General features: G+C 31.6%; 3 protein-coding genes and 1 long non-coding RNA gene across 7 annotated transcripts in view; 1 reads left to right on the top strand and 3 right to left on the bottom strand.

The window, feature by feature from the left end:
* LOC108736939 (semaphorin-1A) overlaps positions 1–14,410 on the bottom strand; it is a 509,066-nt gene extending 494,656 nt beyond the window's left edge. Inside the window, exon 1 of the mRNA XM_025973315.1 lies at positions 14,174–14,410. The gene's annotated coding sequence lies outside the window, so the exon portion shown is untranslated. The remainder of the gene's footprint in view (positions 1–14,173) is intronic.
* A 495-nt stretch (positions 14,411–14,905) lies between these two features.
* Positions 14,906–15,732, bottom strand: LOC112904085. The gene is made up of 3 exons (XR_003230886.1): positions 15,686–15,732; positions 15,411–15,636; positions 14,906–15,145 (listed from the first exon to the last, which is right to left on the bottom strand). It is a non-coding gene; the product is annotated as an uncharacterized LOC112904085 (long non-coding RNA).
* A 3-nt stretch (positions 15,733–15,735) lies between these two features.
* Positions 15,736–21,575, bottom strand: LOC108736945 (U11/U12 small nuclear ribonucleoprotein 35 kDa protein). 4 transcript variants are annotated; one of them, XM_018469560.2, is made up of 8 exons: positions 20,391–20,597; positions 19,310–20,222; positions 18,739–19,156; positions 18,563–18,685; positions 18,288–18,513; positions 17,814–18,022; positions 16,497–17,140; positions 15,736–16,004 (listed from the first exon to the last, which is right to left on the bottom strand). In XM_018469560.2, exons 2-8 carry the CDS (start codon positions 20,142–20,144, stop codon positions 15,925–15,927), a joined length of 2,535 nt encoding a protein of 844 aa, XP_018325062.1. In that variant the 5' UTR covers positions 20,145–20,222; positions 20,391–20,597; the 3' UTR covers positions 15,736–15,924. The 4 variants fall into 4 exon arrangements, with proteins under 4 accessions (XP_018325062.1, XP_018325061.1, XP_018325060.1 ...); XM_018469559.2 differs by having other exon boundaries at positions 20,326–20,597; XM_018469558.2 differs by having other exon boundaries at positions 19,310–20,597.
* A 104-nt stretch (positions 21,576–21,679) lies between these two features.
* LOC108736946 (hepatoma-derived growth factor-related protein 2) lies at positions 21,680–25,642 on the top strand. Its single transcript, XM_018469562.1, has 11 exons — positions 21,680–22,008; positions 22,059–22,114; positions 22,744–22,933; positions 22,989–23,127; positions 23,187–23,232; positions 23,294–23,525; positions 23,587–23,623; positions 24,473–25,074; positions 25,142–25,271; positions 25,333–25,433; positions 25,485–25,642. Exons 1-11 carry the CDS (start codon positions 21,931–21,933, stop codon positions 25,575–25,577), a joined length of 1,704 nt encoding a protein of 567 aa, XP_018325064.1. The 5' UTR covers positions 21,680–21,930; the 3' UTR covers positions 25,578–25,642.
* Positions 25,643–25,667: the final 25 nt, after the last annotated feature.

Raw genomic sequence — 25,667 nt, forward strand, 5'->3', positions numbered from 1 at the left:
AAACGAGATTTTCAGCTAATTTTTCATTTTTTCCTCGATAACCATTTAGTGAATTTGAATAACCTTACGCTAAAGTGATTCTCCAGAGTTCAAGTTACTTATTATAAAAGTTTGAAATTTCTGGTAGCTTTTTTTCTGTTAATAAAAATTAATTTAATCTGTTCGGTTAACGAATCTCCATAAAATGACGTGTAAAATATATATAAATAAAAACTATATTACAGTAGTCCCTTCGTCATCGTTATACCCGAAATCCACTGTATATTAAAAATTCTGATTGGCCTAAATTGTAAATTATCTAGTTCAACAGTTGCAAACTAAGTCCACAAAACCTGAAATCAAAACATCTTCAAATGTGATTAACATGAAATTCTACACAATCCGTCTCCCATTCGTTATATTACAAAAATTTAGACATCGAAATTTTTGTACGTTATTTGATCATTATTCGCTCAAAATTCAAAACGGGTCAGCCAACAACCGAACAAGCAGCATTTAACACGTCATTCACAAAGTGGAAGACCAACGAGAATTTCGTACATTATTCACAATATATATATAATAAATAACCGGACGTGAAAAGTCGTGACGCTGTCGGATTAAAGTTGTAATTTTCAACGCCGATTTGAATATTTCATTAAGGGCATTAAATTTATGATTATCCAGGGTGGACAGAATGATGATGTGAAAAAGGGTCCTTCACCAGAACCGTACCGACCTTCCCCAATTCCCATTAAATTTCTAGGAAAACTTCATGGACGGTCATAATAAACTTTTCTATATGACATTGCCAACATTTCATCGGGGAAATATTTAACGGTGTCGGCCATGAGAAATGCTAAGTTATAAGACCTCTCATTAAAATGAAAACGCAAATCACGGAGTCTTTTCAACAGTGATTATTAAGACAACTTATCTTTAATAGTTGTTAATAGGAAGTGTACCTATATGCTCCATGTACAAAATGTATTACCTAGTTAATACGAAAATATAAATGAGATGATGAATCCTTGCCACAAAAAAGACAATTCTTTGTCATGCTAGAAGGGAAGAACAGCTGACAAAAAAACGAAATGTGTGCTGGGACATATAGCAGAAGTGAAACTTCAACGGTCAAGTGGTAAAACGAATACAATAACAATTTGCCCGTAAGTAAACATTTTGTTGCGATTCGTTTTTCCACTTGTCCGTTGAATTTTCACTTCTGCTATGTGTCACAGCATACATTTCGTTTTCACAGGTTTACATTAAATTATGATTTGGTTTTTACACAGACCGCAAATAAAGGCAATGATGCCCAGTCACGTGGAGAGTAGAGGTAAGAAAACAACAGCTGAGCACAGCACATGCCGCCGGGACTGTAGCGGACTCCCAGCTCTCCGCGCAGCTGCGCATTATATCCATCTAATACAGTTGTACCTTCATAACCGCCATGCAAACAGAAAGTTGCACGTACGCTGGAATGGTCTGACACTTGAACATACAAAAAAACGACATACTTAAATGTCACACTAAATAGAACACTAACATACAGATACCACTTTAAAAAAACTCGTTAAAAAGTTTCAGATAGAAATAACATTATTAGGAAACTCGGAAACAATAAATAGGAGCAAGACCGGACGTATTATAAACCACTGCTGAGACTCCCTGTCTGGTCTACATCAGTCACGTCAAAAAGGTAGATGTCATTTTAAATGAAACCTCCACCAATAAAAAAGCTCTATAGAGCAGCTGCCGTTACTAGCTCGAATTCCCACAGAAGAGCACATGAATTCACAGAAAGATGCGGACAAAGAAATTCGGAACCAAAAGTCAGCCAAACAGGCCTAAATCCCGTAGAAGATTTCTAGAAGTTCACCTTCTAACTACCCACTCGTCCAGGAGATGCCCAGCGGTGTCGACTCCAATTGGCAAACATGAAGAACACAGAACCGAATTAGAACTGTCGTGGAGCTAGTAAAGACCAATTAAATAATATGGAGCCTCAGAGCTACAGCTGACATCGAGTGCGACTGCAATGACATACAGGATATGGATTATTTGTTGGCCTGTCTAAATTGCCCTAGAACCGACAACCCTGACAATCTCTAGCTTATTAAGCAAGAATCATTAGACGTGGCCAACAATTAGGCAAAAACACTACACTTTAACGTGACGATTCCAATATATCTCCTCTAAAAACTAATATGTTTTAATTTGAAAACATGTTTTTGGTCTCGCAGCTCCAAAACTACAACGAATGTCAAGTAGCAAATTGCTGACGAATTTTTATTTATCCACCTCCACCCTACACTTTAATATTACATCTTTCAAATCGAAAAATACTGATTATTAACTAATCAGAAGTTGACAACTTTTTGTTGTTCGTATTTTAAAATTAATCTGCTTCAAAAACAATTTCTGCACTAATTACCCTTGCTAGTAAATTGTTATTTAATTATTTCTATATGAGTGGACATTTTCATTTGCTATTTTGTCTTTTACCTTTCTTCCTTCAACTTGGTAATGTTGTTTGTACAAAACCACCATAATTGTGTTAGCCGTACACCGTACACAAGTTGACCTGATTTACCGTAATACGTTTAGTCAGCACTGATGGCGTCAGGTACCTACTACGATACACTCACTGTAAGACTATTGCATTGTAGCAAAAAAGCATTTTGTATTTTATTCGAAATACTTTTCCAAACGTATTTTCTATTTGTAAAATGCAAAATACATTTTTGCCGTTAAAATTTTTGCTAGTATCACCGATCCAACATTATATAAAATGATGAATGAAAGTTGGTCACATTGACCATTGGAGGTATTAGAAGCTTAAAATGGGGACAAAGAGACATTCCATAAATACCTTGTAATTCATTAACTGAACAGAGCTTAAAAAAATCTAAACCCCTTGGAAATGGATAATTTAAAATATTGGATCGATATTGTTTTCCGGGTTCAATACCATGGTCGAATTTTGAAGTTTCTAATTAACATTAGCACCTGCCAAATCACCACTTATCCTACCTTTAGCAAGGAAATAAATGCCTATAATCCAAAATTCTTTAAAAATGATTCGAAAAACTTCTGTTATTAGAGGAAACCAAAGCTAAGGAAACTATGGATTCCATTTCTTTCTCTTATTACAGTGTGTAAAAAAACAAAATGGGGTTGTAAATATTTTGATATAAAATGATTGATGTTGACCGTATTTGGCTTTGAGTTTTCACACTAAACAAAATATTTTTGCAGCAGTGTCTTTTTTTCAAATAAAACGGGTGAAAAAGGCAAATAAAGAAGCATATAGAAGAATTATTTGTTGCTGAACTATAGAAACTATAACATAAAAATTATATCTCAATCACTTCAAACAGAAAAATATGGATCATACTCAATCTTCGCAATAAAGTAAACACCACTGTTATACTAGAAAAACTCCAATATTAAAAAAAGATACAACGTGTAATTATACAACACGCTACTGAAGTGAAACTTCTTCAAACACACAAACATACCGGGATAAGGGTTAAGGAATTGGTTTAATGGTATTATTTGTACACTATGAATTTAAATTTTACACTATATATGCCGGTGTTTCCTGTAACGAACGTTGCATTAAAACGCGCTCACGGATCGAGCTATCCCCACCACGAACTCAACTACGTGGCCGAGTAGAGGGGGGACATCCGTTGCATGATTTCGTTACATAGCAACTCGCATGAAACGAACTTACTCTACCGTGCGTAAAGAAGTTTCACTTCAAAATGAGTAAATGCCTGTAAGGTTTTCTTAAAAAATAATTTATACTTATGTAAATGTAGAAAATTAAATAGGTACCAACTACAAGAAAATAAGTATTTTGCGTTTAACATTTAAAATACAAAAAGGAAATATATTCTGTATTTTTCATTTGAAATAACAAATCAAAACATGCTTTTATATACTTTTAAAAAACCATTTTGCTCATTTCTACAACTAAAGTATCTCTTCCTTTGTAATACCCAATACGTAATTGGTAATTTTATAAATTTCGCTGGGAAAATCTGAAGAAAGAACAGGACATCTTTGGATAATTTTAGATCTGCCAAAATTGATTAAAAGGAAAAATTACAGTTATGTCCAATTAGAAATGTCAATGTTAATTGCGAATGCAATAATTCACAGACCTATGAAAGTTTCAAGTAGATTCGAGTTCTTACAAATTGCATGCTTTTTAATGACCCAGTAGAAGTGTAAAGAAAGTTTATTTTCAACAAAACAACCTTTCGGAAAGGAAGGAGAAAAGCGACTTAAGTATACAATGGAAACTTTCGCGAAGAGAAGTGAAATAAATCACTGCATGCAAAATGCAAACTAAACTAGTATTTACGAATAATAATGTCAGTAAATGCATCCAGAACAGATGACAAATACAATATTGAATCCAATTTATTGCAAAATCAATTAAAACATTCGTCTGAATCCGTTATTTGAAACAAGGCCACCGCAATAACGCTTCAAAAATTAAAATCCAATTAAACAAAAATACATTCTGCTAATAAGTAGGTATTAAACCTCGAAGTTAATTTACTTAGATGTCTTCATCCGTCATACTTTTGTTCGGTAACTGAAATAAAGGAGTCTTATACTAGCAGACAAGCAACTCTAATTTCCTTGAGATATAAGTATAGTTAATAAAACTTTTGTTTCGAAACTCGATCTTGGTAAATGCATAACAGTCTGTTTCAAAAAAAGTGAATGTCATTGCTTTGTCCGTTCATATCTACTTTATTAAACGTTCCATTGTTATAACAACAACAAAGACAGTTTCATTGAATACAACCGTTCACTTACGTTAGTGATTGCTTTGATCGTAATGAACGTTTGCATAACATGTAAATTACAGAGGGTTTGCAATTTCACAGCAGTAATACTAATAGCTCAATTTGTTAAATTATCTTATATGTATACATTACGAACCTATAATTTCTAACTACCCTTCAGCATTAACAAATTTATTGAACTGCATCTTCCCTCTGCAGTTGAGGGTTTCAGTAAAAACCACGAAATGAAACATTTCGAGTTTTAATTGATAACTTCAGAGAATATTAATTTGAAATCATTTTTTCGATTTTTTATTTACCCACTACAAACTACCTCAACTTAATGAGGAAAAAATTGTTGCTGATGTCACACCCCCACCGGGAATCGAACCCGGGACCTTTGGCTTTACGCACCAATGTACTNAATGAGGAAAAAATTGTTGCTGTTGTCACATCCCCGCCGGGAATCGAACCCGAGAACTTTGGCTTTACGCACCACTGTTCTGACCACTAAACGTAAAGCCAAAGGTCCCGGGTTCGATTCCCGGCGGGGGTGTGACAACAGCAACAACTTTTCCCTCATTAATTTGAGGTAGTTTGTAGTGGATAAATAAAAATCGAAAAACTGATTTCAAATTAATATTACATAGTAATCCACTATTAAGTAACTAACAATGTCATAGGAACTTCAGAGAAATTCTAATTAATAGACAGGGGTAGTTTTATTATTAAACAGCAGTTTGTACCCTACTCAATTGTCCAATTCTATGTAATTCGATTGACAAAATGCTCTCTACTAGTTTGCGGATGTTTCAACAAGAATGACAGTGACGAGATTTCGGTAGTTCTCTTTGATTAACTATAAACTTCCACCAAAATTAAGAATATAAATCTTTTAGTGAGAAATTCCTCAAAGCCACCGCCTCCAACTTTATTGGTTTTATTATTTTTGAGTAGAAAATTTTTATTTCAAATGGAAATGAAGGTATGTACAATATTTAACGAAAAAAATCACAAATTTTCCAAGAATACTCTTAATGTATTCTATCACTGATCATTTATTAATCCAATTATTTTTTGAAACTATTTTTATTATGTATAATATTCACGTAAAATTTACAGATTAATTTATATTATGTAAGTATGAAAAGATAATACTTTCTCTCGATAAAACTCATGACTCAACTTTTTTCAATTAAATACCATTTTTTTTAATTTTGAGCATTAAATTCATCATTTGCATTCCGAGGATTTTCTAAAGTTATGTATGTATCTTCCTTCACCATCTGTTCTTGAAACACAATTTGCATCAAGAAATCAAGACAATATCAAGATCACGAATACAAGAATAGCATAAGAACAAGATAAGACGCCATTTTCCACTATTTTTAGATATGTGGATGATATACCTCGTCTGTCATAATTATTTAAGTTAACAAATACAAAAAAAATACAACGTGTAATTATACAACACGCTACTGAAGTGAAACTTCTTCAAACACACAAACATACCGGGACAGGGGTTAAGAAATTGGTTTAATGTTTAAATTTTAAGTTGTTATAGTCGTAAGAATTATTTACTAATTTTTCAGAAAATGTACATGTAGCAGCCAGGTCCTCGAACCCAACCCTGTCGTAAAGTTTATTAAAGAAAAAGACCTCTGGGACGGTCAAGAAGTACCGATTACTGTACAATTTTAAAAAAGGACGGAATCGGAAGTCTAAGAACAACCCTCGAAAAGGTTAGACGTCGTGAGGGCTTGGCTCATTCATGTAAAACTTCCATGTTGTATTAACTTAATCTTATTCATCTTATAACTTGTTCCTTTTAATAAATCGTTATATTTACACGTCCCTGTTAGCGTTACTGTTATATCCCTACACTATAGAATGTCTTTATATACAACAATCACAGCTTTTTTGTCATTAGACAATACAAACCGACCGTTACCGCCGCAGCCGCCCTGTCACTGCATTTTAAGTCTGTAATATCTTCGAAAATATTCATTTAAATTACATGCTGTAAAGGGCTATATTGATCTATACTAAATGCACAATGTATTTAAAAGTATTTACTTGGATAAGGATTAAAAAGCCATTATTTCTCGTAAAAAGTAAAGGATAAAAAATGGTTATTGTGGGTTATTCCTAAGAGATAGACGAATACCATTGCGGACTTCTTTGTAGACCTTTTTAAGGTGTACAATACTGTAGTATATTATTTTGATCTATCTCGTAGGGTTCAGCCAGCGTTTGCAATGTAAGTGCAAAAAAAATGTGTTTATTTACGACATCACATTACAAACCTCTAAAATTGTTAGTTTCTCTACTATACTATGCATGTATTATACATATAAAGCTTCCTCTTGAATCACTCTATCTATTTAAAAAAAAACGCATTAAAATCCATTGCCTAGTTTTAATAATCTAAGCATACATAGGGGGAGACAGCGGGGGAAATGCGTTGCGTGATTTCGTTACATAGCAACTCGCATGAAACGAACTTACCCTACCGTGCGTAAAGAAGTTTAACTTCAAAAAACAATTGCTTTTAAATGTTTGATATGAAAAAAAAAGGAAAAGTAAATACTTCTTATATAATCTTAGTCTCTATAAATCGAGATAAATGTTACACATACGACAATTAGAAAAAATTTTGTGTATGAATATTCTAGCAAAAAGTAAAAATCCCGTTTCTATACCTTATGCACGAAATATAGGAGTATTTCGCTGAACAAACAACCAATTTGCAGTATTTACACTCTATTACCTCCAATTAACTTAACGGACGAGGACGAACATTTCAGGAAATGAATAACTCCGTAAACGCTTTCATAAACTACTAGGATTACTTTGCCCACCTTTAATTAATTCATGTCATGAAGTCCATGGAAATATTCACAAAGGGCACCAAATAATTTCGAACGGCCATTCGTTCGCATTTTCACGATAAATTTAATTTTACCGAACACTTATACACGATCAGCTAAAATCATAAAACTCCCTATTGTTTGTTTTGGTTTTAAGTTAAGCGAAACAAAATGGTTCGGAACAATGCTCGTAGTACATGCTTTCCCATTTCGTAACTTTTTTGTACATCGTCATTTCGTAATTTCTTTGATACTTTCTCATTTCGAACTTATTAGTTGCTACAAAACTAACACAAATTGGGAATGATTATTCACATGAAAAAGCAAGATCAGGGCGATCAAAAAAAAACAGATTTTTCTCTACTCGGTTCGCATCAAATAACACGGCACTATTTTAGGGTCCGGCCGGGTACAGGATAATAAAGCCAGGTACCCTACAGTGACGGATAATACTACCAGAGGAAAGAGAAAAAACGAACTCTAGCAATAAAAATTTAACAAATATAACAGTTAGAGATAGTTTTAAATAAAATGAAAGCAGCATTGACAAAGCAATATTGTATTAAGATAAATAAAAGTAAAAGAAAAATACTGGTATGCAAGGGAAGAAAAGAAGGAAAAGAGCGAATATAAAATTAGGAGACGAAAAATTAAAAGTGACTGATTTTAGGTATCTAGGAAGTCAGATAAGTCAAGATGGAAGGAGTAGTAGGGATATAAAGCAGAGGATAACGCAGGATCGAGTCGCCTTCGATAAAAAGAAGAAAAGGTTCGAAGTGTTCGAAATAAGGAGGTATTAGAAAGAGTAGGAGAACAGAGAACTCTATGAAAGTGAATAAGAAATAGGCAAGATTTTTTAGTAGGACACCTTCTTAGGGATGAAGGTCTAGTCAGAAACTTATTAAAGGCAGAAACGGGAGTTTAGAGGGGAAGAGGGAGACCTAGATTAGATTTCTGTTCTCAAATAGTTAATGATATGGGTTTTTCTAGTTATAGGGAAATGCGAAGATTAGCTCAAGATAGGAAAAAGTGAAGGTGCGTGTCCAACCAGTCTTAGGACTGACGACATTTTGATGATGAAGTATAACAAAAAGTCTACCTAATAAAATTGGAATTAAAATTGTACTGGAATAGATCGTTTGCCCTAATTCATATTATTTATTGATTATTGTACTAAATTATTTGTTATTTCGATGTAGCTCTTGTCTTTACTATTTCTCGCGAACAAGAATACGTCAGTATGACCTAACTGTTACAACGTTTGTCGCTTGTCAATATATCAAATTTTGTATGTTAAGTATGATTTTGTCGCCTTGCAGATTATCGGCTCGTTACAAAGGTTTTAACTCGTTGAAAATCCACCAAAAATGAATTAAAATTTCATCAGTTTACAGTTTAAAGGATTTTTTAAACGGGACTCGATGTGGTTTGAGACATTGTTGGGGGTGGTATTTAATGGAGCGCCCGTCAGAACGAAGACATGAATCATTAACCGCAGTGCCTTTGCCGGGTACCCGGTTATGCGGTACCCGGCAAAATCACTATCCGATGCATCTCTACTTATTCGCTCCCTATCGATTTCCAATAAAAAATTAAAAATAAGATGTAATAAATACAAGAAGACAGTATCATTAGTTGAAAAATTGTCTTCAGCAACTATGTAGCTTTTATGAACTGGGCACCATGTATATTATTATTAATGTTAAGTTCTGCTATTAGCTACCACAAAATATAGTAGAAAATCAAATTGTCTTTTATTTGAGCTAGATCGCATATGTTTAAAAAAAAAAAAGGAAAGAATTCGGCAGTTTGGTTAAAAGCAATCGTATTAGAAGAAGCCTTCTTAAAAAAGAATGAGGCGTCAGACAAATACGCGCGCTGTTTTACAGACTTACTCCTAAGGTTGTAATTAAGTTTGAATTTTTAACCTGCAGCAGAACTTAATTATTTCTCGTTTCTTTTGGCGTTGTCATAAAGGTACCGTTCCACTTGTTTAAATACGTTTGAAAGAAAAATACGAATGACAGGGCGCAACTAGAATTTAATTATTTAGTTCTACAGTTTTCCCGGAGGGCGATTCTTTTTCGCGACGTTTTATGTTACCGTAAATATAACGAGTACGGAACACTGCTCCAGGAAAGATAAATGAATACGCTATTTGTAAGTAGAAATATAATGTAAAAGAGTCGGTTGCACCTTGAAGCACCAATTAAACACCTTATACACGGCATTTTTTGATGGTAACGAAATACAACGATAGACAAGTTCACCTGCTAAAAATTTTGGTGATTAGTACGTACAAAACCACTGCACGTTTTATCTGAAGAAATTCCTAACTGTGAGCAGAATAGTTGGCACAATATCATCTCACTTGAGTTAAATTATACATACAATCCACTTTTATTAAGTGGTAGATAGATATATGTCACACTTGTTTTAATTATGGTTGGATACCTACCTATTACATGGCTACGTATACGTATATACCTCCATATCACTTTGAATGACATTAGCCGTAATTAAATTAAATAAATGGTCACAACTGATTCTAAGTAAACATTAATTAACACCAATAATAACAGGAGTGAATACGTGTGCATACAATAAAATTAATTACATTACGTTACGGAATGCAGAGAATTCGCAACGTAGTCGCATCAAACGCGAACTAATTGTAAGTATCCAACTTGTATATAAACATTTTTGATAATTAATGTTTATAAAAGGCCACCTCATCGAGTTTTTTCCTATTAATACTTTAAAATGTGCAGTCCCTAACTCGAATCTTCTAAATCATCATCATCATCATAGGGTCGTCAGTCCTAAGACTGGTTGGACATCTTAGGACTGACGACCTTATGATGATGATGTCGGCCAAAGACATAATTCACTGTGATAAATACACACTCTTTGCAAATGAGCATTTAATTCCTAAATGGTCCGTTTCGAAAGTAGGTACTCAGTGAGCATTCAATTATAGTGTAACCAAAATAACCTATATTCATTGTTAATTAATATTTTTGCTCATAATCTACTAACGTAATCTTAAACTAACAGAACAGTAATTTAATTAATGCATTTAGGTCCTCATTAGGGTACTTAGCCTTTACTGAATATTTACACAGTACGTGACTGATATAGTAGTTCCTTGTCGAAACTTGCATTTAGCTCTCTTTCATGCCAAGGTATTGCCCTATTCACTATACAAAGCATTTACCTACATATGTAATTCATAACTGATCTGTTTCGAAAGCATTTAATTACTATCTGACCAAAACAGATATATTCATTTGTTAAATATTTTTTTTCTCTTATGCTCTATTAACTTAATCCAGAGCTGTAATTTTTAAACTCATTAAAGCACTTAATCAGCATTTAATTGTCCATGTATCTATTTTTGACTAAACTTTACCAAATGAAAAACAAAAAAAAACAGTTTCTATTAGTTTTACTGTACTGTAGACTAGATAACGTTTCAGTTTATTGCAAAATTCAAAAACCAATCCAATTACGTATGAATACATACACTTACACAGTTATACTTCAACCAAAAATAGCCCAACAACATACAAACTGAACCTACATCCATAATATATATACTGACACATTGAATAATATACAATAAACGTGAACAAATAAGATGCGTGTGTCCTGGTGATACATGAAACAAAGTCACGCGCGCAAACACGTGCCGGCTGCTATATTAGATACCTACCCCGGCTCGACAGCTATTCATTTATAAATTAGTCTCACCCCATGCCTCACAAAATTTAAATAACAAGCAGTTTTTTTTACTACTTTTGTTATTCTTAGAAAAAGGGTAAAAACGATAACGTCTACTATCAAAAATGTTTTTAGGTAGGTATATATCTCTTTGTAAGTTTGTAAGACGACTAAATTATAACGTAATTTTTCAAGCAAATCGAATATGAGAGGAATAAATCTTAGCAGTATACTTATATCACCGCATAAAATATATGAAAAAGTAGTTGCAGATAAATGCATTAGGACTTAGATAAAATTAGTAAGTACCTAATTTACCGGAAATACATGAAATTCAAATGGAGTACTGCGAAACTGAAACTAAAATATATAATAGGTGTACGAAATACACTAAATACAAAACTTCCACAAAAACGTTAGGCAATCTAAAACGCGTTTCGATGGGTATCATCCTCAGACTTAGACTCTAAATAAGGATAGAAAATTCTTTTATTTAATATGTCGAAAAGTACTAATTCTTAATAATAATTTCTCGATGAAGAAATACATTTTTCGGGCGAGTAATTCAGTTAAACAAATACAAATATATTATAACACAGAATATTAGTCATTATTTAATTACTAAATTAAAAGAAATTGTCTAAAAAATAAGGAAATGGCCTTATGCAGGTAGTTTTAAGAAAATATAATAATTGATTCAGGATAGAAAAGAGTGGACGTGTCTAACCAGTCTTTGGACTGACTACTACGATGCTATAGTGATGACAAGTATTTAAACGTCCTTAATATTTATACATATTCGCCACAATTCTGGATCGAAAGTACATATAATAAGTTTTATATGCTAATACTATATTGTATCTGCTTCAAGTACCGGCTTCCCATACCTACACATATTGTTGAATAAGATGATGGATACTATTTTTGTTTCGTATTAATAGACGGGATTATTTTACCTATTCATGATTTTATTTATCAATTTATNAACTATTATTATAAATTGGAATGTGAGTTAGTTTGTTTGTTTTTTACCATTTCACGCCTTAACTACTCAACCGATTATCATAAAATGTTATACACACATTGTTAGGGGTACAAAAAGAACATAGGGTACCTTTTAACCGAAAAAATACTGTCCCCGAAGGATGGAAAAATTTTGCAAATAGCACTATATCAGGTTGGTGCTGTCACCTATCGGCCGGTAGCAACACTATACAATAAAATTTGAAACTGGCAGAAACTTTAAATACAAATTATATACCTATAATGTCCTGGTGATACATGAAACAAAGTCACGCGCGCAAACACGTGCCGGCTGCTATATTAGATACCTACCCCGGCTCGACAGCTATTCATTTATAAATTAGTCTCACCCCATGCCTCACAAAATTTAAATAACAAGCAGTTTTTTTTACTACTTTTGTTATTCTTAGAAAAAGGGTAAAAACGATAACGTCTACTATCAAAAATGTTTTTAGGTAGGTATATATCTCTTTGTAAGTTTGTAAGACGACTAAATTATAACGTAATTTTTCAAGCAAATCGAATATGAGAGGAATAAATCTTAGCAGTATACTTATATCACCGCATAAAATATATGAAAAAGTAGTTGCAGATAAATGCATTAGGACTTAGATAAAATTAGTAAGTACCTAATTTACCGGAAATACATGAAATTCAAATGGAGTACTGCGAAACTGAAACTAAAATATATAATAGGTGTACGAAATACACTAAATACAAAACTTCCACAAAAACGTTAGGCAATCTAAAACGCGTTTCGATGGGTATCATCCTCAGACTTAGACTCTAAATAAGGATAGAAAATTCTTTTATTTAATATGTCGAAAAGTACTAATTCTTAATAATAATTTCTCGATGAAGAAATACATTTTTCGGGCGAGTAATTCAGTTAAACAAATACAAATATATTATAACACAGAATATTAGTCATTATTTAATTACTAAATTAAAAGAAATTGTCTAAAAAATAAGGAAATGGCCTTATGCAGGTAGTTTTAAGAAAATATAATAATTGATTCAGGATAGAAAAGAGTGGACGTGTCTAACCAGTCTTTGGACTGACTACTACGATGCTATAGTGATGACAAGTATTTAAACGTCCTTAATATTTATACATATTCGCCACAATTCTGGATCGAAAGTACATATAATAAGTTTTATATGCTAATACTATATTGTATCTGCTTCAAGTACCGGCTTCCCATACCTACACATATTGTTGAATAAGATGATGGATACTATTTTTGTTTCGTATTAATAGACGGGATTATTTTACCTATTCATGATTTTATTTATCAATTTATACAAACAACAACTGTCACATCTGTTTTACAGTATGTTAAGTAGATTACCTAGGTAGGTAGTACCTATTAACGAATTTTAGAATAATTAAATAGGTAAAAAAACTTACCAAATTTTTCATTGCCTTAATTAATTAAACATAACGTAAGATATTACAGGGAAAATTCCTGTTTTATTTTATGCAACAAAATTGCATTTACTTACAGATGCTTATAACATGCAAACATATCTATTGTACATACATTATTATTTACCCTTATTGTATTTCAAGTGAGAAATTTTATAATGTTTATCAACCATTTGCGTGAATTAATTTAAATTATATTGGCAGTACCTTTGCCTGCCGTGAGCACTTAACCTATACGAAATGAACGAAAGTAAAATATACACATACACTCTTTTCACAGTATGCTCATAAAGTAAATTATTCGTTTCATTCAACGAAACTTATGAAATACAACTTACCAAATTATTTGGCCTCAAAAATGTTAAAACGTTTCTGACATTGCAATTAATTGGTTGGAAAACTGTATCATTAGTTTAGCTTCATATTTACAACACAAAAACTGCTTTACACTTTACTCATTCACTTTTTCAATGTTTTTCAGTCAATAATGTACTTTTTTACAATAAAACCCGCTCGAGAAATGTAAACACAAATGAACACACGAGCAAATCGATGTTTTACCGCAACGCGCTTGCTCTAAAATGTATAATGCAGATGCCAGATGGCCGAACAAGAAATGTTTTTAGCGACATCTTGAGATTATAGTTTGTAACCACGTATTTAATACCTTTTCAATTATTAAAGTAAAATTGTGTTTGTAGGCATCGTATAAATTAATTTTAATAAAATGATATTTACTTTACACGATATTATTCAAAAAAATAATTTTTAGTAAATTGTATGCGTAATGTATACATATTACAATCATAATGACAATGTACATAACCGAAATTATTTTATTGTTGCTACTAATACTTTATTAATTTACTACTATTAATTGTTTTTTTTATTTTAAACNGAAACGTAGCGAGTTGGCGAAACGACTGATAAACGTGGACTCACCGATGGAGGAGGACCAATCCAAACAACAGCGACCATGAGAACTTTAGTGTTTTATAGTTAATTATTTCCTTTATATTAAAGAACTAAAATTTAGTCAATTAGTAATTTTATGTAACTGTGTAAATGTAAAAAAAAACAATTAATCAGCGTTTAACTTACTCCCTATCAGTGACAGCATTAATCACAACTTCTTTAAATGGAACATGATCAGGAGGATCAATAACATTTAAACAAATCTCATCACGAGTAGAATTCAGTAAATTTACATTTTTCATTTCCTTGAATTTTCTACCCAGCTGAGACAAATTGTGTTTTGCAACTTCATTAATTGTTTTGTCCATTAGAGCCTTTGTCAGGGTATGAACAGCCTTATAAACAAAACATATAGTCATAAAAAAGAATATGCATAGACAGTATGCACTCCAGAAGTGAAACTTCTTTATTATTGTTGTTGTTAAAAACAATAAGAACAGGGATAAAGAAAAAATGGTAAATCTAAGTTATTACAGGTATAATGTATAAAGAATGCCTGCACACAACAAATTTGCACCTAAATACAGGGCAATATGACAATTTAACACCAAACATTGCTTGCTAAAGAAGTGTCACTTCAGAATGCAGCAAATAATTTACCTGTTCATGATTTTTTAAATACTTCCACTCTATCCATGCCAGTTTTTCATACCAATAACCCCGTTTTGACTGTTTGTACAAATTCTGCCGCAATAAACATGTTATAAGCTCATACATATCTTTCGGATATTTACATAAAAGATTGTCTATATTTGATGATATTGTGTGAGCATACACATACCCAGCAGAAAACTTTCTGACATTTGAATCCCTGGTATGTTCACAACTAAAAAAAATAAATAAATAGAAAAAAGAAATATTACTAAAGTACATACTTTTTTATTAGAAGTTTATCGAGTTCCTGTGCGGCAGTTTTACAAATTGTAAACATGCGAGATATAAATCAAAACAATTCTGCTCAATAGCAATAAAAAGAAATAGCAATCTGTTTAAAAATTAAAAGCACTCAGTCTTTTTGTTTGATCAAAAAGGCACTGTATTGTTTCTTATATATTTCAATATTACAATATTCTTCTGCATTTTGTATACTGTATAACTAATGGAAATGCTTCTATTACCAGCTCCCATTATGTTTTTCAGGAGACTGTAAATAAATTTTCTTCTTATACTTATGTCCTCCTCTTGAACCAGTGGCTGTAAATTAAAAATAAAAAACTATAGTACTTTTAATACTGCATATTCATACATATGAATAAAATAAACATTTATGTTTCATAATTCACATTTTAATTAATAGAGACTGTCAAATCCTAAAACTTGTTCGTAGTCTAGTTCCCAAATAATGGATTTACTAATACAATACAAGTTTTTATTATCGTTTTTTGAGTAATAAATATAGAAAATGAAAATGATTAGTGTTGTAGTTCAGGTGACCCAATTAGCATTTTAAATAAAAGTTCTTTTTTATTAGTTTTATAAGTAATGGTAAGTTTCATGCATTTCAAGACAACTGAAAAGTGAAAATATTGGAAGAATTATGACCCATAAAATTTAAAAGTAGGGTCGTAGAAGGTAGATGGTCAATAAAAAAGAAGCATTGAGCCAAATTTTTAGCCTAGTGTGAAACAATGGAAATATTGAAATAATTTCAATTTTAATTCATTACAGAAATAATAAACCACTTACAATGTACATAACAAACTTCAGCATCAACTTCAATAGATCTGAAGAAATCTAACCACAGCATTTGTTTGATTGATAACCTATCTCCTTCTCCTTTGACTTCAACAAATTTGGCTTTTTGTGCCTCCACTGACCACATGAAGAGGTCAGGAAGTCCGGAATTATATAAATAAAATGCATCAATAAATCGTCTGCATATTTTAGCGAATTGTTGTCTACCTATGCACCAAATAACTTCACAAAGCTGCACAGGATCATCAACAAATTCACTTAATTTGAGAGCCAGAGGATCGTTTTGACATATTTTATTAAGAAAATCTTTAAACTGAATCTTAGTCCAATTACTCTCAATGTCTTCCAATCTCTGATCTATCTTTATGTGGCGATTTTCATAAAATTGTTTAGAGTAAAAGTCTAAAGGATACATCTGTAGTTTACTTATGAACACACCATCAACACTATTATCATATATTATATCCCAAAATGACAGGCAGTACAGAGATACTAAAAACTTTCCTTCACATTTTGTTATATTTGGAAAACCACTTTTTCGGTAATGACTGCATGCAACATCTTCTACAGTCATATATGTACGTTCACCATCGTCATTCTTTACAATGTACTTTCTCTTTTTTCCAGACGTATTTCTAAAATGATTTTCATAAGGTAAATACGTATGTAAATCTAATCCAAAAACTGCGGACATTACAAAAAATCAGATAAAAAAAAAGAAAAGGTGGGATGTGGTACTGTTTTATTTTAATGCCGAAAAACTGCTATTTGCGTCGAAAATTAAATTATACCACATTATAGTTGCATAACCAAAGCATTTATCTTACATAGTGAAAAGTGAAAATGGAATGCTTTAATATCAATCCACGCTTCTGATTACGTTCTACATACTTTAATAAAACATTTATACATAAATCGTTATGTTGATGTGATAAGCAAAATTGTAAATGGGTGGGCAGATCACCTGGAAGGCAATCTAGCCACATCCCAAATAGGCTCAATGTTTGGCCTTGACGGTCGTGGTCTATGATTGATTATCTTCCTTCGGGGAGTCCACCGATGGTATTGTTTATTCGACGTTTCGCGAACAACTGTGCATTCTCAGGAAACGTAGCGAGTTGGCGAAACGACTGATAAACGTGGACTCACCGATGGAGGAGGACCAATCCAAACAACAGCGACCATGAGAACTTTAGTGTTTTATAGTTAATTATTTCCTTTATATTAAAGAACTAAAATTTAGTCAATTAGTAATTTTATGTAACTGTGTAAATGTAAAAAAAAACAATTAATCAGCGTTTAACTTACTCCCTATCAGTGACAGCATTAATCACAACTTCTTTAAATGGAACATGATCAGGAGGATCAATAACATTTAAACAAATCTCATCACGAGTAGAATTCAGTAAATTTACATTTTTCATTTCCTTGAATTTTCTACCCAGCTGAGACAAATTGTGTTTTGCAACTTCATTAATTGTTTTGTCCATTAGAGCCTTTGTCAGGGTATGAACAGCCTTATAAACAAAACATATAGTCATAAAAAAGAATATGCATAGACAGTATGCACTCCAGAAGTGAAACTTCTTTATTATTGTTGTTGTTAAAAACAATAAGAACAGGGATAAAGAAAAAATGGTAAATCTAAGTTATTACAGGTATAATGTATAAAGAATGCCTGCACACAACAAATTTGCACCTAAATACAGGGCAATATGACAATTTAACACCAAACATTGCTTGCTAAAGAAGTGTCACTTCAGAATGCAGCAAATAATTTACCTGTTCATGATTTTTTAAATACTTCCACTCTATCCATGCCAGTTTTTCATACCAATAACCCCGTTTTGACTGTTTGTACAAATTCTGCCGCAATAAACATGTTATAAGCTCATACATATCTTTCGGATATTTACATAAAAGATTGTCTATATTTGATGATATTGTGTGAGCATACACATACCCAGCAGAAAACTTTCTGACATTTGAATCCCTGGTATGTTCACAACTAAAAAAAATAAATAAATAGAAAAAAGAAATATTACTAAAGTACATACTTTTTTATTAGAAGTTTATCGAGTTCCTGTGCGGCAGTTTTACAAAGATCCAAGAGTAAAGCTCTTTGCTTCTTACTATCTGCCATAAGGGCAGACTGATAATGTGCATAACTCTTTATGTATCTAAAATAATTACATAATTATTTTCATGAAAACTTTTACTATGATTATCTTACTCTTCAAATTCTTCTTTAGTGGTAAAAATAATAACATTCTCGTCAACATTAAATTTAGGGTAAATTATTTCATTTTGTTCTATTTGGAACATAAGATAATTCCAATCAGTTATATTTAAACATGATGAATAGTCAGTAAGAAAGTATAGAACATAAAACTTGTATAATAAATTATAAAAGTTCTCATGCAACTTTACACAGAGTCCCATGGTTTTATTAACATTTTCTCTAAGTACCTGACTAGCTGATTTAATGGGAGTGAAATAAGGTTGATGGCAATTGACAGTACTTAGTAATTTGTTAATTAAATCTTGTTTCTTAAGGTCTTTGTGAAGCACTCTGAAGGTTTTACATATACCAATGATTTCTTTTTTTGATAAAAGTTCCAATAAAAAAGAAAGGTCCTCAGTTGAATAATCTGAAAACATTAAATAGATAAGATTAATTTTACCAAAACAATTATCTAATTGTAAATCAAAATATTGTACACTAACCATGAAGCTTACAAACAGCTAACAAATAATTATTCACATATTTCAATTTATTGTGTAAATTAGATTGTAAAACAAACCTGTTTTAATGTAGCCAGTCTCTTTAAGTTCTTCATACATTTTCCTTATCTGTGACTCAGTTATGTTCATTTTCAAGTCTTCAACTAACTTGAAAATATTATACCAAACATGCTTCCTGGTTACTAATTTACAAAGGAAGTACTGGTAAAAACTGTTCTTATTTAAAAATATTTTAATTTGTTTTTCTTCATGTGCAGCTAGTAAAGCACGAAATCGAGATTGTGCTAATGTATTATCAACTATTTTTTTCAGTACATGAGTCATTCCTGAATTTTCCATTAATGATTTTTGTTCTGGGGAAAATCTTTCCTTTTTGGGAGATAGTTTTAATTTCTTTGGTGTAATAGAATCACATTTAATTTTTGTAGGTGTCTTACAAATCTGACTAGTGGTATTAACATTTTTTTGTTTTGAAGGAGTTATTGCTTGTGATTCCACTATTATAGTTTGCTTTGACTTTTCATATTCTTTTTGGTAGGTTTTATATGGAATTATTGGAGTATACAACTTAGGTACATACTGCTGTATGCTTTTAGTACTTTCATTTTCATTTATAACTGCTTGGGATTGAGAATATACACTGTCTACATGATTTAACCTGTAGATTTTTCTGACTAAATTTCTTTCTGAAGTAATGACAGTGCTAGATTGATCAGAAGTTATACTTAAATCACTCATAACTTTAGAAGCAACTGTAAACAAACTCGTATTTTTTTCAGCTTCACTTGTAATTTCTTGATTTAATAACTTCCGATTACTGAAGTATGATACTAATGTAGTTTGTTTATAACCATCGGATTTTATGGAATTCCTCTTAAATCCTCTGGGCGTCATTTCTTGCCTTATATCATTACTGATCGCTCCCAATCATTGCTCTGCTTTTTTTGTGGAAGTATTTATTGTATTTCATACCTAGTACATAATTTTTACCTTGTTACCTTTTTAATAAACGTTACATTAATAAATAAATTGGAGTCATTCATAAACATAAACAAAGAAATTAAATGGGAATTACCACCATAGACAAATTACCACTTGGTTACTGTAACCTTCTTGTAACAGTAACCTATGAATAATAACCTTTTCAGCTCGAATTCTTTGATTCTTGCTTTACTTTTGTCTGGTTTTACTACTTTTATAATACACAATTAAATGTATACTTGCATTTATACGTCAATTATCACGAACACAGTCACATTACTTTAAAATTTAAGATTTTATAAAATCTCATAAAATCCTTTCTGCATTTACCAAATTAACCATCACATTTACCGCCAAAACGTCTTGCAAACTGTCCCTCTATAATTTTTCTTTGGAACTTCAAGTTAAGTGTTCGTCGTTTGTAATTTTTTTGATTAATAGAAAACAAAAAACTTACTAGAGGCAGGCAAATTAGGAATGAAAATTTGTTTAATTATTTAGAAATATATTTAATTAACACCTATGTACTTGGATTATATACGCTCTTTTAAATAATTTTTTTATATACATATATAATTTTATTTCACCGTTTATTGTCAATTTTTTCTTTCACGATAAAGTTGTCTCTGCTTTATCTCTAGATCTATTGGCTTCCTAAATGGCCTATCTCTTCCTCCAAAACGTAACTGGCCGGACTCCTTTTTACCTCCAAATCCCCCTCCCAATCTTCTTGGCTTCCATCCCTTAAGAAGCCTTTCACATTCAAAATCAACAAAAATTATTTGGCCATCAATGTTCATTTTATTTGCTTTGCGATATGCTTCATCTGCTGAACTTTCCAATTCATATTCTACAAATGCGTAACCCTTTGCCATCCCTGTTACTATATCTTTCACTAAACGAAACCTACGTAAACGTCCAAACCTTGAAAACTGTTCCTTAATTGTATCTTTTGATGTTTTAGGATTTAACCTTGCAACAAATAATGTACATTCTGGTCTACCTTTTACATGTCTATTCGGTTTATATTCGGAATTAATGGCGCGAATTATAGCTTTATCATGAGGCTCTGTATCTGTTCCATCAATTGATCCTATTTTAATTGGATTATAATACTTTGCATATTTTGACCATTCTTCTCCAGATTCTTGACTTTTTCTCTAGAATAAAAAAGTTTTTAATAGAAATAGAATACAAATCGATAATTTTAACCTGTTTACTTTTTCAGTCATTGCAGTAGGTATTATATGTTGTAAATTAAGAAGACATTTGATTATTATTTATTTAAAATCATGTACCTAATCAATGTTTCTTATAAACACTTTTATTAGTATTCGCTTGAGGTTATAATTTGTCTATGGTTAAATGGTTATAGCTTATAGTTTCACAATTCTGTGATCTCAATTACTAAAGCGTTATCTGGCGTTATCCAATTGAATCCAAAACCTATCTATGATCTAAAACTATACCGCCATTTTTGCTTATCGTGCAGCATATCCAAGTTTTAATTTAGTGCTAATTAAGTAGTAAATATTTACTGTTTTAAACTGTGCGATGAGTATTCTTTAAGTAGATACAGCGAATGATTTTGATTGACTTTTCGACTTTATAATCAGTAATAGACTAACTGAAAAGTGACATCAAGAAATTAATTAGACAATTGTTGATGTTTTTAAGTCTAAATTAAAATATTTTCGATATGAAGAAAGGGAAAGGGTTTAATGTAGGTGATAAAGTTTTTGCCAAGGTGAAGGGTTATCCAGCTTGGCCAGCAAGGGTAATAATCGTTATTGATTGCAAGGTTAGTTTTTATGTGTTGATTTGCAGGTTGTTGCTGTTCATGGAAAACGGTATCAGGTTCAATTTTATGGCACTGGTGAAACGTAAGTTCAAGTTTGAATATTAACTTTGGACTGTTGTATGTAATTAATGTTGCAATGTAGTCAGTAGCTTTACATTGCAACGTAAAGTAAAAGTCCTAGAGAAAGTAGGTATTTGCCGACGAGTTGATTTAAAGTGAAATAACTCGTGCGATAATACCATACATCGTATACTTTTTACATTCTTTAAAAACTTTGTTTTTGGTTATTTACAATTAAAACGTGAACTTGGTTTATGAGTATAATTTAATTTATTGTATTGTTATTTTTTGTTTATAGTTTACTGATCATAAAGTTTAGCTAGTGAGCTGGTGGTAGGAATTTTTATATGAAATAGAAAAGTATAAAGCCAAAATAGTAAGCCAGAAAGCTGCTATGTTTTCAATAAAAAATTAATTAATTCCTCTTTAATTTTTGGAAAGTTAATAAAACAATTAGGCTTTGGCTTTAACTACTTCGTTTTTTTTTCTAATTTTAATAAGTGAGCAATAGTACGGTAATTAATTCTTTATATCAGTACCTTCATTCCAGATTGCTGTTCCTCATAATTGAATCATATGTAATTTATATTTTTAAAATATTTGATTCTCACTTTGTATTTTATTACTTATTTATATTATATTTGGAAATAGGGGAACCATAAAAATAGAAGATTTGTTTTATTATTTGAAACATAAGGATCAGTTCAGTAAAAGTTTAAGAAGGAAAGATTATAATGAGGCTATAGAAGAAATTGAAAATGCTATTAAAGAAGATGGAACAGATGGTAGCAGTGAAAACCAAAATGAAAGTATAGACATTAATGAGTCACTCAATCAATCAGTAAGGAAATGTACAGTAAATTACTTTGCATAATATTTTAGCCATTTTCTTTCAGGTACCTAATTCTTCATTAAATGAATCTTCTGATTTAAAAAAAAGCATAAAACGAAAACGACCATCCTCTGATGATAATCAATCATCAGTTAAAAAGATTAGTAAAAAGCAGATATCTAGTAATGATAATCACCTGGAAGGTAAGACAATTTCTGTAGAATAAGGAGTTATTAATGTTTGTTCGTTAATTGTATTTTAGAAAGTAACAGCAGTTTAACATCAGAAGAATTAATAAGTCAAGTCAGGTCAGTATGATGCGACCTTTATATTAACTTTTTTTTTATCTAATTTTGTATTACTTATTAGAGGCCCTGACGACGTGAATTCGGGTTCTGATGATGATAGTAAAGCTGCCAAAAATGTGACTGATAAGAGTTCTCAAAATAATGATCAGATAGAACTTAGCAAGGAAAATCAGAAAAGTGAAAAAAATCACGATAAAACTGAAAAAGTAACTGGCGAAAAGACTAGTCCGAAGAAAGATAAATCAAAATACAAAATTGTATCTGATGAACACTTAAAAGCTCTAATTGCGTATGTAAGTCGTTGTAGTTGTTAACATTATCGCTTTTGTATTTATTTTCTTTTCTTGCTTGCAGGCTGAACATGTGAGGAAAGATCCCGAAAAATATAAAGGTAAACATGTAGGCATTGTATTATACAGTTAGTAGATAGTTTGGATACTAGGAGAGAAAGTTTCCTGATTGGGATATCTTGTATACTAACCAGAGCCGTGCCTGAAAAACATTTTATCTGGGACAAAGTTCGATTTTGCCTTCCCACTCTCCCACTATTTCCAGAGACTGAAATATATAAAATTGAAGAAGAAAACTCAGACTTATGCTAGTTTATCCATCGAAATAGGACAATTGAGATTATTGCAGAATCGAATAGAGGAGGTGTCCTTGAGTAATGTTAACGAGGTGTATTTCTATTTCTTTGCTAATTTTCCAACAAAGGCTGTTAAAAGTTTACTAATATTAATTTGGGTATTATAATTCATTCTTGACCGATAATGGGGAAGTCTATTCTTATAGATCATATTTTTTAGTAACAAATATTGAAATTATATCAAAATGAATATGATATTCGAATTCTGAGTACTCGAATTAGTCAGAATCTAGTTTTATATATTTAAAGTCGAAGAAAAGGAAACTACAATTGGTCGACTTTCATGCTTGGTTGAAAAATTTGCCATGAAATCGAATAACGTCCAATTGAAGCACTGCTTATTGAACACCTTTCCCTCTATTCATTAATGCAGTAACTTCAGTTGCCCCATCCCGAAGGACAAATTTACATTAAAGTGGTTCTTCTTCTTTACATAGGTATTTTAAGAATAATTTTATTCCAAATTACAAAAAATTGGTTTTAATAATGTATGTCCATTTGGCGCCGTTCGTTCCTTCCCTACTTAAACACGGTTGTGATTCTTAAACAAAATATAGTACCTATATATTTAAACAAAAATATTTTTTGTCATAGAGAAACCACCAGAAGTACGTTCAAGAGCGAGAAACGAGATCGTTGTTGCTAAACAACAAAGTGGTCAATATATATGCATAAAGTATAATAGAGATGCACCGCCCGTCTTTAAATCGGAATACGAACACGCCGAATATGATGAAAACGAAGCAAAAACGATAATTTCTCTTAAAGAACTCGTCGAAGTGGGTTCTTGTAACCCAGAAGACGATCCCAAATTGTTTGAAACGAACCTAACTCTTGCCGAAGAGGAGATTCAGGAATCCATCGAGTTGCAAATTTTGGAGAGAAAGACTCAAAAATTGAATTTCTTAAAGCGGGAACAGGAACTGGTTGAACTTGATACAAAAATAAAGGCCTGTCTCGGACTGGATGAAGCCGAACCTAAGCAAGCATTAGTGTTTTTAGATAAGATTCTTGCTCTTGATGTTGATCCACTTATGCTAATAAAACATCCCCATGTGGTCGATATGGTGAAAAGATTGAGAAAATATGTTGGTAATACTAAGGAGTGGAACCTGTCTGAGAGCAATTTGATCAGTTTCCAGACGGATGCTCGCACGATAAGAGAAAAGGCCACTAAAATATTCTTCAAATTTATTGTAATTTTTTTTCTTTTTTAACTTTGAATGCATTTATAATTTGAAATAACGTAGTGATATTTTACAGAAATTGCTGGGTCTTGTACAAACGGATGATAAGGCTTTTTTTGACGAACTAGCTCAAAAGGTGGAAGATTTTAAAGCAAAAACAGGTCACTTAAAAGAGAGCGAAGTATTCGCGTTATGTGTTCAGCCAGGTGATTGCTATTTCAATCAAAAATTAAAGACACTTTGGATTTTTATTTTTGATTTTTTTAGACTCCAGACAAGCATTTTTAGACAGATTGGATGATGAAGAAGAGATGAAGTTAATTAATTCAAAATTGGATAGCAAACAAGAAAAACTATTTTCTGAAAAGGTAAGATTCTAAGTTACATGTGGTAAAGAAAATAACAGTTATTCATTTTAGAAAAATGCTGATCAGAGTGATGAACAAACTTTGTCAAATTCAAAAGATGTAGCAAGTAGTAATTTAGACTCCACCTCGCTAATTAATTTTTAAGGATTTATCTAATTGTTATTTTTCTCAGTGTAGCTCAACTTTCTAATAAAGTATTGATTTTTTAACTAACGTTGTTTAATTAAACATTTC

The sequence above is a fragment of the Agrilus planipennis genome, unplaced genomic scaffold (genome assembly GCF_000699045.2).
Source record: "Agrilus planipennis isolate EAB-ADULT unplaced genomic scaffold, Apla_2.0 scaffold141, whole genome shotgun sequence".
NCBI lineage: Eukaryota > Metazoa > Arthropoda > Insecta > Coleoptera > Buprestidae > Agrilus > Agrilus planipennis.

Excerpts from the sequence above, each read along its gene's own strand:
- LOC108736945 (XM_018469560.2), bottom strand. The coding sequence starts at position 20,144 with ATGACGCCCAGAGGATTTAAGAGGAATTCCATAAAATCCGATGGTTAT. Across the intron at positions 17,141-17,813 it reads AATGCTGTCACTGATAGGGA|AAATACGTCTGGAAAAAAGA; the intron begins GTAAGTTAAACG and ends AAATCATTTTAG. Across the intron at positions 16,005-16,496 it reads TGAAGTTTGTTATGTACATT|CCACTGGTTCAAGAGGAGGA; the intron begins GTAAGTGGTTTA and ends TTTAATTTACAG.
- LOC108736946 (XM_018469562.1), top strand. The coding sequence starts at position 21,931 with ATGAAGAAAGGGAAAGGGTTTAATGTAGGTGATAAAGTTTTTGCCAAG. Across the intron at positions 22,115-22,743 it reads TTTTATGGCACTGGTGAAAC|GGGAACCATAAAAATAGAAG; the intron begins GTAAGTTCAAGT and ends ATTTGGAAATAG. Across the intron at positions 25,434-25,484 it reads AAAAACTATTTTCTGAAAAG|AAAAATGCTGATCAGAGTGA; the intron begins GTAAGATTCTAA and ends TATTCATTTTAG.